This window comes from Pelophylax lessonae, assembly GCF_965119305.1.
Source record: "Pelophylax lessonae genome assembly, chromosome: 2".
Classification (NCBI taxonomy): domain Eukaryota; kingdom Metazoa; phylum Chordata; class Amphibia; order Anura; family Ranidae; genus Pelophylax; species Pelophylax lessonae.
The window spans coordinates 322168360-322181325 of NC_138769.1; the positions used below are offsets into that span (position 1 = coordinate 322168360).

The following is a 12966-nucleotide window of genomic DNA, read 5'->3' on the forward strand; positions in this document are numbered from 1 at the left end:
TTATTAAAGCCCAACTTTAACCCCTTACCACTATTTTTTAAAGAAATTCAGATATACATTCCTTCTTTCCTGGGGTCTTCAGGCCAGACTGTAAAGTCAGGTAAACACAATCCAAAATTTGGCTGGTTCAGCAGGAACTGGTCGACTTTTGGTACGTGTGCTCATCTTTGTTTAACAGAAGCCAGTCTAACCACCAGCTTCTGTCGAACAGTCCTGCTGGAAAATCAGCATCCGATCACTGCATGCTGTCAATGGCTTCAGGGCGGATCAGTGTACTCTGATGGGGGGAGGTTCCCCTCTGTCAGAATACAATAGCGCTGTGGGGAAGATCCCTGGATCCACATGGTTTGTGTGGATCTGTCAGTTTTTTTCGTTAAACCAGCGGGTTGAGAGAAAACAAAACTGTGGTTGTATACCCAGCTTTAGTCACGGGTACATCCTGTTCTTCTCCAGCAGGACAATAGGCAGTCCTTACTCCTTGATAATGTAGTGCTCATGTAATGAGGAATCTAGGAGTACAGTAAGCCAAAACCAGTGTGTTGATGGCCTGGACTTTACGGGAAGTGGGTTGAATGGTTTTCCATATCATTCAGCCCAGAAGAGGACTACCACTGGTTGATGAGCTGGCTGGGTATGGTGCCAGAAAGGAAGGGAGTATTTCAGCCAAAGCTGCTTTTTAACTTTTTTTTTTTTTTTCACTGCTGGATTACCAATTTTGTTTTAAAATAAAGTAGAAAAGGGCAGTTGTGTTTGAGGTAGACAAGGTACTGTGAAAGAGTGGAGTTTGGGATTAGTAAACACCAAAAAGACCTCTATTTTGACTGCAAGCACTAACTCGTGCACACTTTTAATCTTGCTGTTACACCATCATTACATTTAGCATGATTAGAACTTTAAAGTTTGCACATGGATTGTCTTAATCAGTTGCGGAAACGTTTTGATAAATATATTGTTTCATTTTATGTGCTAGCACTTCATTGCAGGGGCCTTTTTTGAAAGCTGCTTATGTTTGTAACTGGCTTTGTGAGACTGAATCTGACTTTGGCGGAGACCCAGGGCTGGACTGAGGCTGATACAGGAGAGGCACAAGAGACCTCTGGATTACAGATGTTAACCAATGCATTGCAATTGGAACTCTATGGGGTTGATTTACTAAAGGCAAATAGACTCTGCAAGTGTAGTTGTTCCAGAGCTTAGTAAATAAACAGAAACTCTGCTGAATTCTATCATCCAATAATGTGCAAGCAAAAACGCAATTTTTTAAAAAAAATTTCCTGCACCTGATTGGGTATTCTTTGCAAAGTGAAGCTTTACCTCATTTACTAAGCTTTGGAGCAACTGCACTTGCAGACTGCAAATTTACTTTGCAAACTGTACAGTCTATTTGCCTTTAGTTAATTAACCCCTATGTCTAAAGTATATCTAAAGCCAAAACTTGTTTTTTTTTTCATTTTGGATAGAACCTAAGATGTATGTATATATATATATATATATATATATATATATATATATATATATATATATATATATATCAGTTTCTTTTTCAGTGTCCTAATAAACAGTGTCAGTGGCCCAACAGGAAGTGAGGGGATGTCTTTGCAATGCAAAGGAAATTATCCTCCTAGTTGTCACAGCAAGTGTCCCCATTTGAAGATTTACCCTTTATTCCTAATTTGGTGGCAACTCATAATTTTGGACTTATCCTCACTTTCCTCCTGTGACACTGGTGATAAGGACAATTACAGCAGCATTTCTCAACGTTTTTTTGGGTTCCCCCCAAGTGCTGCAAACATGGGATGATATTTGCCCTGCATCAGCATTATGGCTTGCTATGGCGCTTGCTGGCTACCAGAAACATAACAACCAATGAAGTTTTAACCCTGGTACACACAATACGTTTTTTTTCTGTTCAACCTAGCGGGTTAAGCGGAATAAAAATGTCAGCTCCAGGTGGAGCTGCTGTACTAATGATCTGACATTAGTAGAGCTATCTCCCTTTACTTAGCTGTCGTGTTCTGACAAGGGGACAGCCCCCCCCCGCCAGAACTCTCTGATCAGTGCCCTCAGCTATTGACTGAGAGCGCTGATCAGGAGTAGGTTGGCAGCTAATTTTCCAGCATGCTCATCCGACAGGAGTCGGCTGCAATACACACAGACCGAATGTCAGCTGTGTTTTTTGAACTGATGACGCTCGGCATTTGGCTTGTGTGGTTTAGAGCCAGAACACATGGCAGCCTGCCTGTACCATAGCCACACATGAAGTTGATCCAGGACAGACAGCGTGGGGGCTGCCCCCAGCATTCAGGGGAGCACAGAAGCATACCTCCGTTCAGACCTGCTCCGTCTTCCATCCTCTTTCATGCTGCTGGAGCAAGAGAGGGCTCTGGTGGGAAGAGTGGACTCTGATGTGATGGGGGCTTTCATATCTAGGGGGCCTTTAAAGTATAGGGCTCTGATGGGAAGGGTGGGTTTTCTGATATGGTGAGACAATTCTACAATTGGAGGACTATGTAATGTAATCTAGGTTTCTGATGTGATAGGGGGCTCAGTTGTGATGAGGGGACTCTGATGAGAAGAAGGTGTTCACAGGTCCCCTGTTGTCCGGCACTGCGGCTTCTGCGTTGACCTGGTCTTCTTTCTGGGTTCTGATTGGCCAGGGGCAGGAAGTCGATAGCGAGTATTGATTCGCTGGTATTACAGGGTGGGAGGGTTCGGACAACATGGAACAGGCCAATTGGGGCCTCGGGCTCTAGTCACGTGCTTGTGAGAGGGTGACGGACCTGGTGGAGACCTTTTGGTCCGGCACCCCTACAGTGCACAACCACACACAAGGAGCGATATGGGGGCAGATCATGTGGGTTGGGGGGGGCAGATTGTGTGGGTTGGAGGGGGGCAGCGTCCCCACGCCCCTTGTGTTGTGGACCGGCTGCCACTGACTACTGCTATGCTACTTAAAAAGGTGCTATGACTGAAAAAAAGTTGAGAAACACTGTGAATCTCCCTAACAGGGACAGACAGCAAAAAAGGAAAGAGATTATATCCTCTCAACACTCTGCCCAAATCTAAAAAAAGTTTTGCCTTAAACTATATACCTATACTTATACTATATATACTATACTTATACTATATATCCTATACCAAAAATATGGGGATAGTCATTGTCCTCATCTTATCAAAAATGCTAGTTGCCTGGCTGTCAAACATCATGCCTAAAGCTTCTGTATTCGGTGTCATTTACCTTACATTGGTGTGAAGACAAGGAATTCACACTGACCTCAGTTCTAGGTCTGTATTTAGAAGTTATTGAAAGCAGAGACAGCTTGGTAACTAGAGCTTTGTTATTTTGTTATGTTATTTTGTATATTTTGTTGTTTTGAGTAACTTTATACCTTTTGTTAGTCCTCACATTACAGACAAACACAAGAACATTCAACACTGGGCTCACTATATAACTCTAAGACTTAACATGTGTGTAATACTAAGAAGTTATATTATATAGATCTACAGTGCCTTGCGAAAGTATTCGGCCCCCTTGAACTTTTCGACCTTTTGCCACATTTCAGGCTTCAAACATAAAGATATAAAACTGTAATTTTTTTGTGAAGAATCAACAACAAGTGGGACACAATCATGAAGTGGAACGAAATTTATTGGATATTTCAAACTTTTTTAACAAATAAAAAACTGAAAAATTGGGCGTGCAAAATTATTCAGCCCCCTTAAGTTAATACTTTTTAGTGCCACCTTTTGCTGCGATTACAGCTGTAAGTCGCTTGGGGTATGTCTCTCTCTCGATGTGCAAAACTGATACTGAAATTTTTGCCCATTCCTCCTTGCAAAACAGCTCGAGCTCAGTGAGGTTGGATGGAGAGCGTTTGTGAACAGCAGTTTTCAGTTCTTTCCACAGATTCTCGATTGGATACAGTCCTGGACTTTGACTTGGCCATTCTAACACCTGGATATGTTTATTTGTGAACCATTCCATTGTAGATTTTGCTTTATGTTTTGGATCATTGTCTTGTTGGAAGACAAATCTCCGTCCCAGTCTCAGGTCTTTTGCAGACTCCATCAGGTTTTCTTCCAGAATGGTCCTGTATTTGGCTCCATCCATCTTCCCATCAATTTTAACCATCTTCCCTGTCCCTGCTGAAGTAATATTATCGCTTGCACAGTGCTCCTTGGGATGTTTAAAGCTTGGGAAATCTTTTTGTATCCAAATCCGGCTTTAAACTTCTCCACAACAGTATCTCGGACCTGCCTGGTGTGTTACTTGTTCTTCATGATGCTCTCTGCGCTTTAAATGGACCTCTGAGACTATCACAGTGCAGGTGCATTTATACGGAGACTTGATTACACACAGGTGGATTCTATTTATCATCATTAGTCATTTAGGTCAACATTGGATCATTCAGAGATCCTCACTGAACTTCTGGAGAGAGTTTGCTGCACTGAAAGTAAAGGGGCTGAATAATTTAGCACGCCCAATTTTTCAGTTATTTATTTGTTAACAAAGTTTGAAATATCCAATAAATTTCGTTCCACTTCATAATTGTGTCCCACTTGTTGTTGATTCTTCACAAAAAATTACAGTTTTATATCTTTATGTTTGAAGCCTAAAATGTGGCAAAAGTTCGCAAAGTTCAAGGGGGCCGAATACTTTTGCAAGGCACTGTATGTTATAAAATACTACACAAAAGGACAGGTACTGGCTCCCCATACCTAAAGTATACTGCATATCATCAAATAATACAATAGACCCCCTACAGTATGGATACATCTTCACCCATATGTAGGTGGATATGCAATCCCCCTCCATCCCCCGTCCAAATGACACACATACAAGACAATGCCTTTTTATAGTCCCTGTAATAAATCAATTTCAATCAGACACCGTGGATGTACTGTTCATCCAACAATCCCACACTTTATTAAATTTAGTTGGTATTCCTCTGCTAGTATACATAGCCTTGTATAAGGGGAGGGCTTTGTTAATATGTGCCTTCAATGCCGGAACAGCCGGAGGAGTGGATTTTCTTCCAGGAAAGCACTATTAACTTCCTAGCATAATAGAGTAGGAGCATCAGGAGGGTACGTGTAACTCTCTTGGGAGCAAGGGCATCAACAAGACCCAGGAGACACACTTCCACCACAGGCTGCACAATAATTGCTGTAACCTCCTCTACACACTCAGTAACCCCCCCGACAGAAATTTTGGATCACAGCCAGAGATGTATAGTAACGAAGTAGAACTACTTAAGTACTGTACTTAAGTACCGAAATGCGGTATCTGTACTTTCCTAGAGTAGAATTTTTTTTTCAAAACTACTGGTACTTTTTACTTTTAGTACTTAAGTAGCAAATTTTTTGAAAAAACTACTTGCAATACTTAAGTAAAAAAAATGTTGAATACTTTAGTACTTCTACTTAAGTAACTTTTTCTGCGAGCACTTCCACTTCTACTCAAGTCACTTTTTGATCGAGCACTTGTACTTTTACTCAAGTAGAAATTTCGAGTACTTTATACAAGTCTGATCACAGCACAGTCCCAGAATATGTGTATGAAATCTGCATTAGATGAAGTGAACCACCAGCAACAGGGCGACTCCTGTTGCTTTTTGAAAATGTTATAGTATTGATACAGTTATGAGTAATGCAACGTATAGACAATGTTTTTAGTTTCATGCTTCAGGGGTATTGCGGCGTCATGCATGATGTGATGGCACGGGGAATCCTTACTCCGCACACCACATCAGGCATCATACCGCAGAATGAATGTATGTGATTGAATGTATTTATTAGTATGACCGGAAATGTATTGTAATGTAGTGTATTTATGCGCTGCGTCGCAGTACAGGGGAGAATGTACCCCGACAAAAGTATTGTTTTTTGTATATCTTTTATGCAAATAAAGATTACATTTTCAACCAGCAACAGGGCGACTGGGTAGGAAATATCTTTGCCAATCTGGCCAGAGTAAGGTAGATGTGATGAAAAAATTTGTATTGAATAAGATGAGTCGATACCAATCTGGAGAAATTATTTCCCAGATATCATCCCAGTCGTCCCCATCCAACTGAGGGAACACTGCCTCCCAGGCCCCCCCACAGCATGCAAGAAGCCCAGCAACATCCGTATACAATAGTTTGTAAATCATAGACAGGGACTTAACTAGCGAGTCGTCCCTTAGCAGAGACTCCAACTCACTCATTTGGACTTGAAGAGTGACAGTACCAAATTGAGTGTAAGTGCCGGTTCACACTACTCCGACTTGTCAGGCGACTTGGTCGCCTGACAAGTCGTGCTCCATTCTGTGCAATGGGAACCGTTCTAATAGGAGCGACTCAAGTCGCTCCGACTTAGAAAAAGGTGCCTGCACTACTTTTGGCCGAAGTCGGAGCGACTTGCATTGACTTCCATTATGTGAAGTCAGTACAAGCAGCGCCGAAGTCGTGGTGCACGGCGACTTCTTCAAGTCGCCCCGAAGTCGTGTCGCCATAGTGTGAACCGACTCTTAAACACATGTCTAAGTTGCAAATAATGAAACAAATGAGAATTGGGGAGGACCTTTGTTGCTTGTTAGCCCTTGTCCATTTATAGTCATATTATTTAAGGTGATTTTTTTTTTAGACCTAGATTTTATTTTGTAATGCATTTCTCAACTGCTGACATCAATCCTGAACCTGCCCCATTCCACATCTTTTTGTTGGTGAGTGAAGAAACCTGTCAAAGTTATTGACCAGTAACCAGGAGCAGCAGTTGACAGGCCTGAAACTTGAAAGGTGACTGAAAGCAGCCTGCTTTTTAGATATACGGCCTGTTTAGTGTGTTTAAAGTGAACGCAGGTTCACTTTAAGGACATTGATGGAAATATGAACAGATTGCAAGATAAACATATGCAGGGAATACTCCAGTTGAGCCAGCACTCTGCTGTCACAGTTCATGTACACCGACCTCCCTTTCCTCGCTGGAGGCTTTCAAATGTTGTTGCTGGCTGTAGCTCAGGAAATTTTATACAGTATGTATAGGCATGTGCTACACAGCATCAAAGAAAAAATGGAATAGGAACCTAGAATTAAAAACTGAAGGAAAGTAGGCAATGAGTAGTGTCACTAAAGGTTAAAGTGTACGTGAGGGCAAAATAAGAAAACATATACAGTACATCTCTTCAGTTCCGGCATTTCCTTTAAAAATGCTGCAAATACCAGTTGATCTGTCAAACACCATGTATGCTGCTTTGGGTTGACAACACAGTTTTTTTTTTTGCACTGAAGTCTCAGTCTACGTTGTCACCTTGCTGAATTGACTTCCAAGAACCTGCCCACACACTGAGCTCCTAGCACCTGTCACTGAAAGAATTTTACAAGCCTGGTAATGATGTCAAAAGGGACTAATAAAAGCAGTTTTTTGCTGCAGGAACCATGTAAAAGAAAAAATAAAATACAGAGGCATGCTTTGGAAAAGGAGAGAGAGGTTAGGGGTTAAATTTGGGTAATGCCTGAACATACAGTAACCTTTAACATCATGTAACAGATGGAGAAGGAGAGTATTGACTACACGAAAAAGTAGTAGTGAACAGAAAATACAATTAGATGGTACGAAAACTCGCTAACCTGTGCTGACATGTCCACCAACTCTGGTAACTTCAAATATTGTCCATCCCCATCTTTGATAAATTCTAACAGGCTTCCTGTAGAACAGAAAAAAAAATTGAGAAAGTACATCATTTATACCACTGTTATACTTAGCCAAAGCTATTTTTTTCAACCTGTCTTTTTCTCCATAGCAGAGAAAACGATTGAACCAGTTTGTAGGGAATATTTCCAGCAAGCTGGAAAATCTCTCTGTCATAACAAGCCCCTCCAATGATCAACAGCTCTCTAGGAATTTAAAATGGCAACATAATAAAGCTGGTCACATAAGTTTATTAGTATAATCTCTGTACAGTCTTCAGATTTACCAATACCTATATGTGAGGGCCTATGAAGGTGTCTCTTCATTAGATTAGCTGCACTGGGAAGTAATGCAATGACCCGGTCATCACTGAATCACTTCCCTTTTGTCCTTCAGTAGTAAACAGAGTGGTTGCATGACTTCTGCTTGCTACTGGCACTAGAGAAAACCCAGCATAGGACTAAATGTATTCTCTGCCATGGGTTCTGGTTGCTATTTTGGGAGAGCCTTTATCTACTTTTGAAAAAATCTCTAAAGATTTTGGTGGCCATTTTGGGACACAGATGTGCTATGTAGGGTCGCCACCTCATCCCTTTAAAACTGAACACATATTAACCACTTTCAGACCGGAGGATTTGGCTGCTCAAAGACCAGGCCCTATTTTGCGATTTGGCACTGCGTGACTTTAATGGACAATTGCGCGGCCGTGCGACGCTGTACCCAAATGAAATTGTCGTCCTTTTTTCCCACAAACAGAGCTTTCTTTTGGTGGTATTTGGTCACCTGTGCGATTTTTATTTTTTTGCGCTATAAACAAAAAAAGAGTGACAATTTTGAAAAAATAATATTTTTCACATTTTTTATATGAAATTCTCCAAAAAAAAAAAATGTAAAAATCCAAATTTTTTAACATTTTAGGCCAATTTGTTTTCTGCTACATATTTTTGGTAAAAAAAAACGCAATAAGCATATTTTGATTGGTTATTGCGTTTACTAACTACGGGAAAGATTTATGTCATTTTTATTGTTTTTTTTTTTACTAGTAATGGCGGCGATCTGCGATTTTTTTTTTGCGGGACTGCGACATTGCGGCGGACAGATCAGACTCCTAACTGACATTTTTGACTCTTTTGGGGGTACCAGTGACATTACTACAGTAATCAGTGCTAAAAATATGCACTGTTAGTGTAAAAATGACACTTGCAGGGAAGGGGTTAACTGTACTGGTGACATTACTACAGTAATCAGTGCTAAAAATATGCACTGTTACTGTAAAAATGACACTTGCAGGGAAGGGGTTAACTGTACTGGTGATCAAGGGGTTAAATGTGTCCCTAGGGGCGTGATTATAACTGTCAGGGGGCGTGGCTTGTGAAGTAATCACAGAGACATGCGATCCTATATAGCAGGATCACATAGCCTCTGTGATCACTTCAGGGAGACTGACAGACGGCTGTGCTTACATCAGCCGTCTGTCTTTCTCCCTCAGCTGCGGGAGATTGCGAGTGGCCGGCGGCCATCGGAGCCACCGGTCACACGCGCTGGCTCCCCGGCTGACAAGCGGGGGGCTGGAGGGCGCCGCCGGTGGCGCGCGCTCGCCCCCTAGAGTATCCTGAGCGAGTGACGTAGTACTATGTCGCTTGGCCCAGGAGCGGCTGCCTGCCGCAGAAAAACTGCGGCAGGCGGTCGTTAAGTGGTTAAATTACATAGGTTCTGTGCTCGATTAAGGTGGTAATTAAACTTACATGGTGTCTTATCTGCATTTAATTAGCCATAGATAGGGACAGGAACCTAACTGGTAAGGACAGGCAGGCTCTATGGATAGGAACAGGAACCTGTATAGTAAAGTCAGGCAAGCTCTGGAACAGTCTCATGATCATCCTGACAGTTGGGCCTAGGTTGCAGTCCAGGAGATTCTGAGAGGCATAGAAGCTGGTTACCCTTTCGGAAATTTTGTGAAAGGTAAAGGCCAGAAGAACTGTGCTGTGTATCTAGAAGTTCCCTTAGTAAGGAAACCATTAGCCTTCAGAGCTTAAAGTAACACTAAATTATATCCTTTTTCTCCAAAACTCCATGCACCTTCACTACTTAGTGGCTATGTCATTTTATTATTCATGATGTTCTATTTCAAATTCTCCTTTATGCGTTGACATACCTCCTTAGACCCAGTCTGTCCAGACAATTTGGTCACCTGCTGACTTGGCACCATCCACTGACAGCTTAACACTTCAATAGGACACACAGAAATTGCAGTACAGAGGATACTTTTCTAGTCTTTTGAAGTGTAAGAAGACAAGGACTTTCCTAAGCCCTGTCTCTGTGAATAACTAACACCGACTGGGGAAAAATGGACGAAACAGGGAGGGTTTAGCTAGGACTGAACTAACAAAGGTCCCTTTCACACAGCTGATCAGATCAGGTCCGCCTGTCAGTTTTTCTGGTTTACCTGATCAGACCCTTCAGTCTCTTCTATGGTGCGGCGGATGTCAGCGGAACCACTTCCACTGATACCTGCCGCCAACCGATCGGATCCTGTCGGACCTGTCATTCGCCTGCTCAGTGGGGATCAGCGGAGAGATCCCCCGCTGAGCAAGCAGATCTCGCTTCACAGAGGCACCCATGTTAAAGGGGCCTAGCACTAAACCAGAGGAAAGGACAAGGGAGGGGAGGTTGCAGCTGGTTCACTGTGAACAGCTCAGTGGTATCTACTGAAATAGATGGAGACTTGGAGTCGCTGGTTACACAGTCCATGAACTAATGCATACTAATATTTTTGTGCAGGATCTTGGCAATAGTAGTTTCCTGGACACCTATTGAAAGCTTAGTCTTATTGCCACCGGTGAAAGTTTGAGAGTTTCAAAGATACTGCTGTAAGATGTTTTTTTGATATAGACTTCATTGTTCATAGGAAATCTTGTTGGCGTTTGTAGGTATCTCTTGAGCTCTCGTAGTACAAGTTTTGAAAGATGAGGGGAGTGTCTGGGATTCTCTCATCAATAACTTTTCAGTGCGCACACTGAGTGAACTGTTTCTAAAACGCAGTACACATGTGCCAAAAATCGGCTGCTTTAGCAGAACGTATGTACCACTGTCTGTTTAAACAACCAGCTTCTGTCGAGTTGCCATGCTGGAAAACCAGCATGCGATCAGCGCTCACAGCTGATGGTTGCAAGCGATTATCTGTGTAATCAGAATACAATAGGAGCAGGAGAGATCCCTGCATCAACATTGCTTGTGTTGATGTGGGGGTGTGTTTTTTTTTTTTCGTTCAACCCGCTGGTACTCAAGCTTTACTCAAGCAAGGATTACCGAGGAGCTTGGTCTTTTGAGCATGGGGATAATTTTATAGGTGTGCACTGTTCTTGTACCTTGTGAACTCTTGCCATATCTCTCTCCAGTAAAAGCATGATTTTTGTGTTATCTTCTAATAGTGGTATGTAAATTTGTATTGAAACTTTAAATTCATACATGTAACATGCGTCTTCCATTGTAGAGATTTTCTGTCTGTCATTACGTATTTGTAGGCACTGGATAGGTGCAGGAAGATGAATACTTTCAATCTCTTTTTACGTCTGAAAGAATGAATTCTCTAGCAGGGGCAATTCTTGATTTCTACTGTGCTAACCAGGGCCGCCCCTACAATGGGTCCCGCTGAGTCCATTGGACCCAGGCAGCACTTGGAGGGGGGCAGCAAATTGACTCCCATTATTTTTTTCCCAGCAGTTTTGTGTTGGCGCGTTACGGGGGGCATTTACCCATCTCATACTGTCGCCTGTAGTGCAAACTGATGAGTATGAGGAAGCGGTCTCCTCCGGAGAACGTCTCTCGTGTGATCGTGATGTGCGCAATGACAGACATCAGCGCACTCCATCTCACGCAGGGCATGCTGAATCTTCTAGTGCAGTGGCCCTGCCAGACACAGGAGTGACAGGAGGACTGAGGACACAAAGTGGGTGTTTGGTAGACTGGTCCGGTGGTGGGTTATGGAAGAAGATAACAGGATATATCATATTTTCTAAATTTTATATTTATATAAAATAATGAATGTGGGGACCTTTTGGTGGGCGTGATTTTATTTATTTTTTTGGGGGGGCAGCATTTTATTCTTGGACCCAGGCAGCACAATATCTTGCGCCAGCCCTGGTGTTAACACATGTATGCAGGGTGAAGTACAGTACTTCTTCCCTTACACTGAACATGTCAAAGAACTCTGAAGTGGTAAATAAATGACTGGTTTGGTCATTGGATCAAACAGCGTACATCCTGACAGCTTTTTCTGGTTGTCCCCAAGGATACACTTTCACCAGACGTACGTACAGTATTTTAGCACTGTTTTTCACTGAAAGTCCTCTGTGACTGTGACGTAGCTCACTATATTTAGATATGATCATTGCAGGTGACTTATTCATTGCTCTCTCCTCCACGATCTGACGCGGGTGTAAGAACTTCTTTGGATATAGAGTCTTGTTTAAAGGGGCCTCTGTGTAAGGCTGATATGTGTCTGCTGCTATTGCACTCTGAAAAATTAACCGTAGCCTTGCAGTCTCTGGTTAAGTGGTCTGTGGATGAGCAACATCTGAAGCAAATGTTGTGGTTCTTTAAAAACTCCTTGCGTCTTTCAAAGGGCTTTTCCTTGAATGCACAGCACTTTCTGAAAGGATGTGGTTTGTCGTAGATAAGACAGAGGGAGTTTGGAACTTTTCGCCTTTGTTCATTGTCATTGCTGGTAACAGGTGCAAAGACTTGTACACACAGCCCAGCTGTCTGTTCTACCAAAGCCAGTCTCACAACCGACTTTTGTTCAGTGGCCATGTTGGAAAACCAGCATCTGACCCACATCCAATCAGCGCTTGTGTCCAATGGCTGCGAGCACTGATCAGTGTGTTCTGATGGGGAGGCAGTCCCCCTGTCAGAACTCAAAGGCACAATGGGGGAGATCGCCGCACTCACATCACTGTTACTATGGCGATCTGTCAGTTTTCTTCATTCAGTCCACTGGGTTTATGTACCCAGCTCAAAGTAATTTTAAAGGTTTCTTTTTTTTTTTATATACATACCACATCTGTGCAAGGGTTTTGCATAGAGCAGCCCGGATCCTTCTCTTCTGGGGTGCCCCAGGGAGAGCCACTTTCCATGGGGGCACCTGGGCAGGTGCCTTCCGAGTCCTGCTGCTGCGTCCATTGACACAGACAACAGGACTCTGCCCCAACCCCTGCTCCCGTGTCACTGGATTTGATTGACAGCAGCGGGAGCCAATGGCTCACACTGCTATCAATCTATCTAATGAGGACCCGA

General features: G+C 42.7%; 1 protein-coding gene across 2 annotated transcripts in view; it reads right to left on the reverse strand.

Moving 5' to 3' along the window:
• The window catches only part of FGR (FGR proto-oncogene, Src family tyrosine kinase), a 176981-nt gene that overhangs the window by 8149 nt on the left and 155866 nt on the right, over positions 1-12966 (reverse strand). For both annotated transcript variants that reach the window (XM_082245823.1, XM_082245824.1), the window contains exon 10: positions 7611-7687. In XM_082245823.1, coding sequence (XP_082101949.1) covers positions 7611-7687 — 77 coding nt within the window. The remainder of the gene's footprint in view (positions 1-7610; positions 7688-12966) is intronic.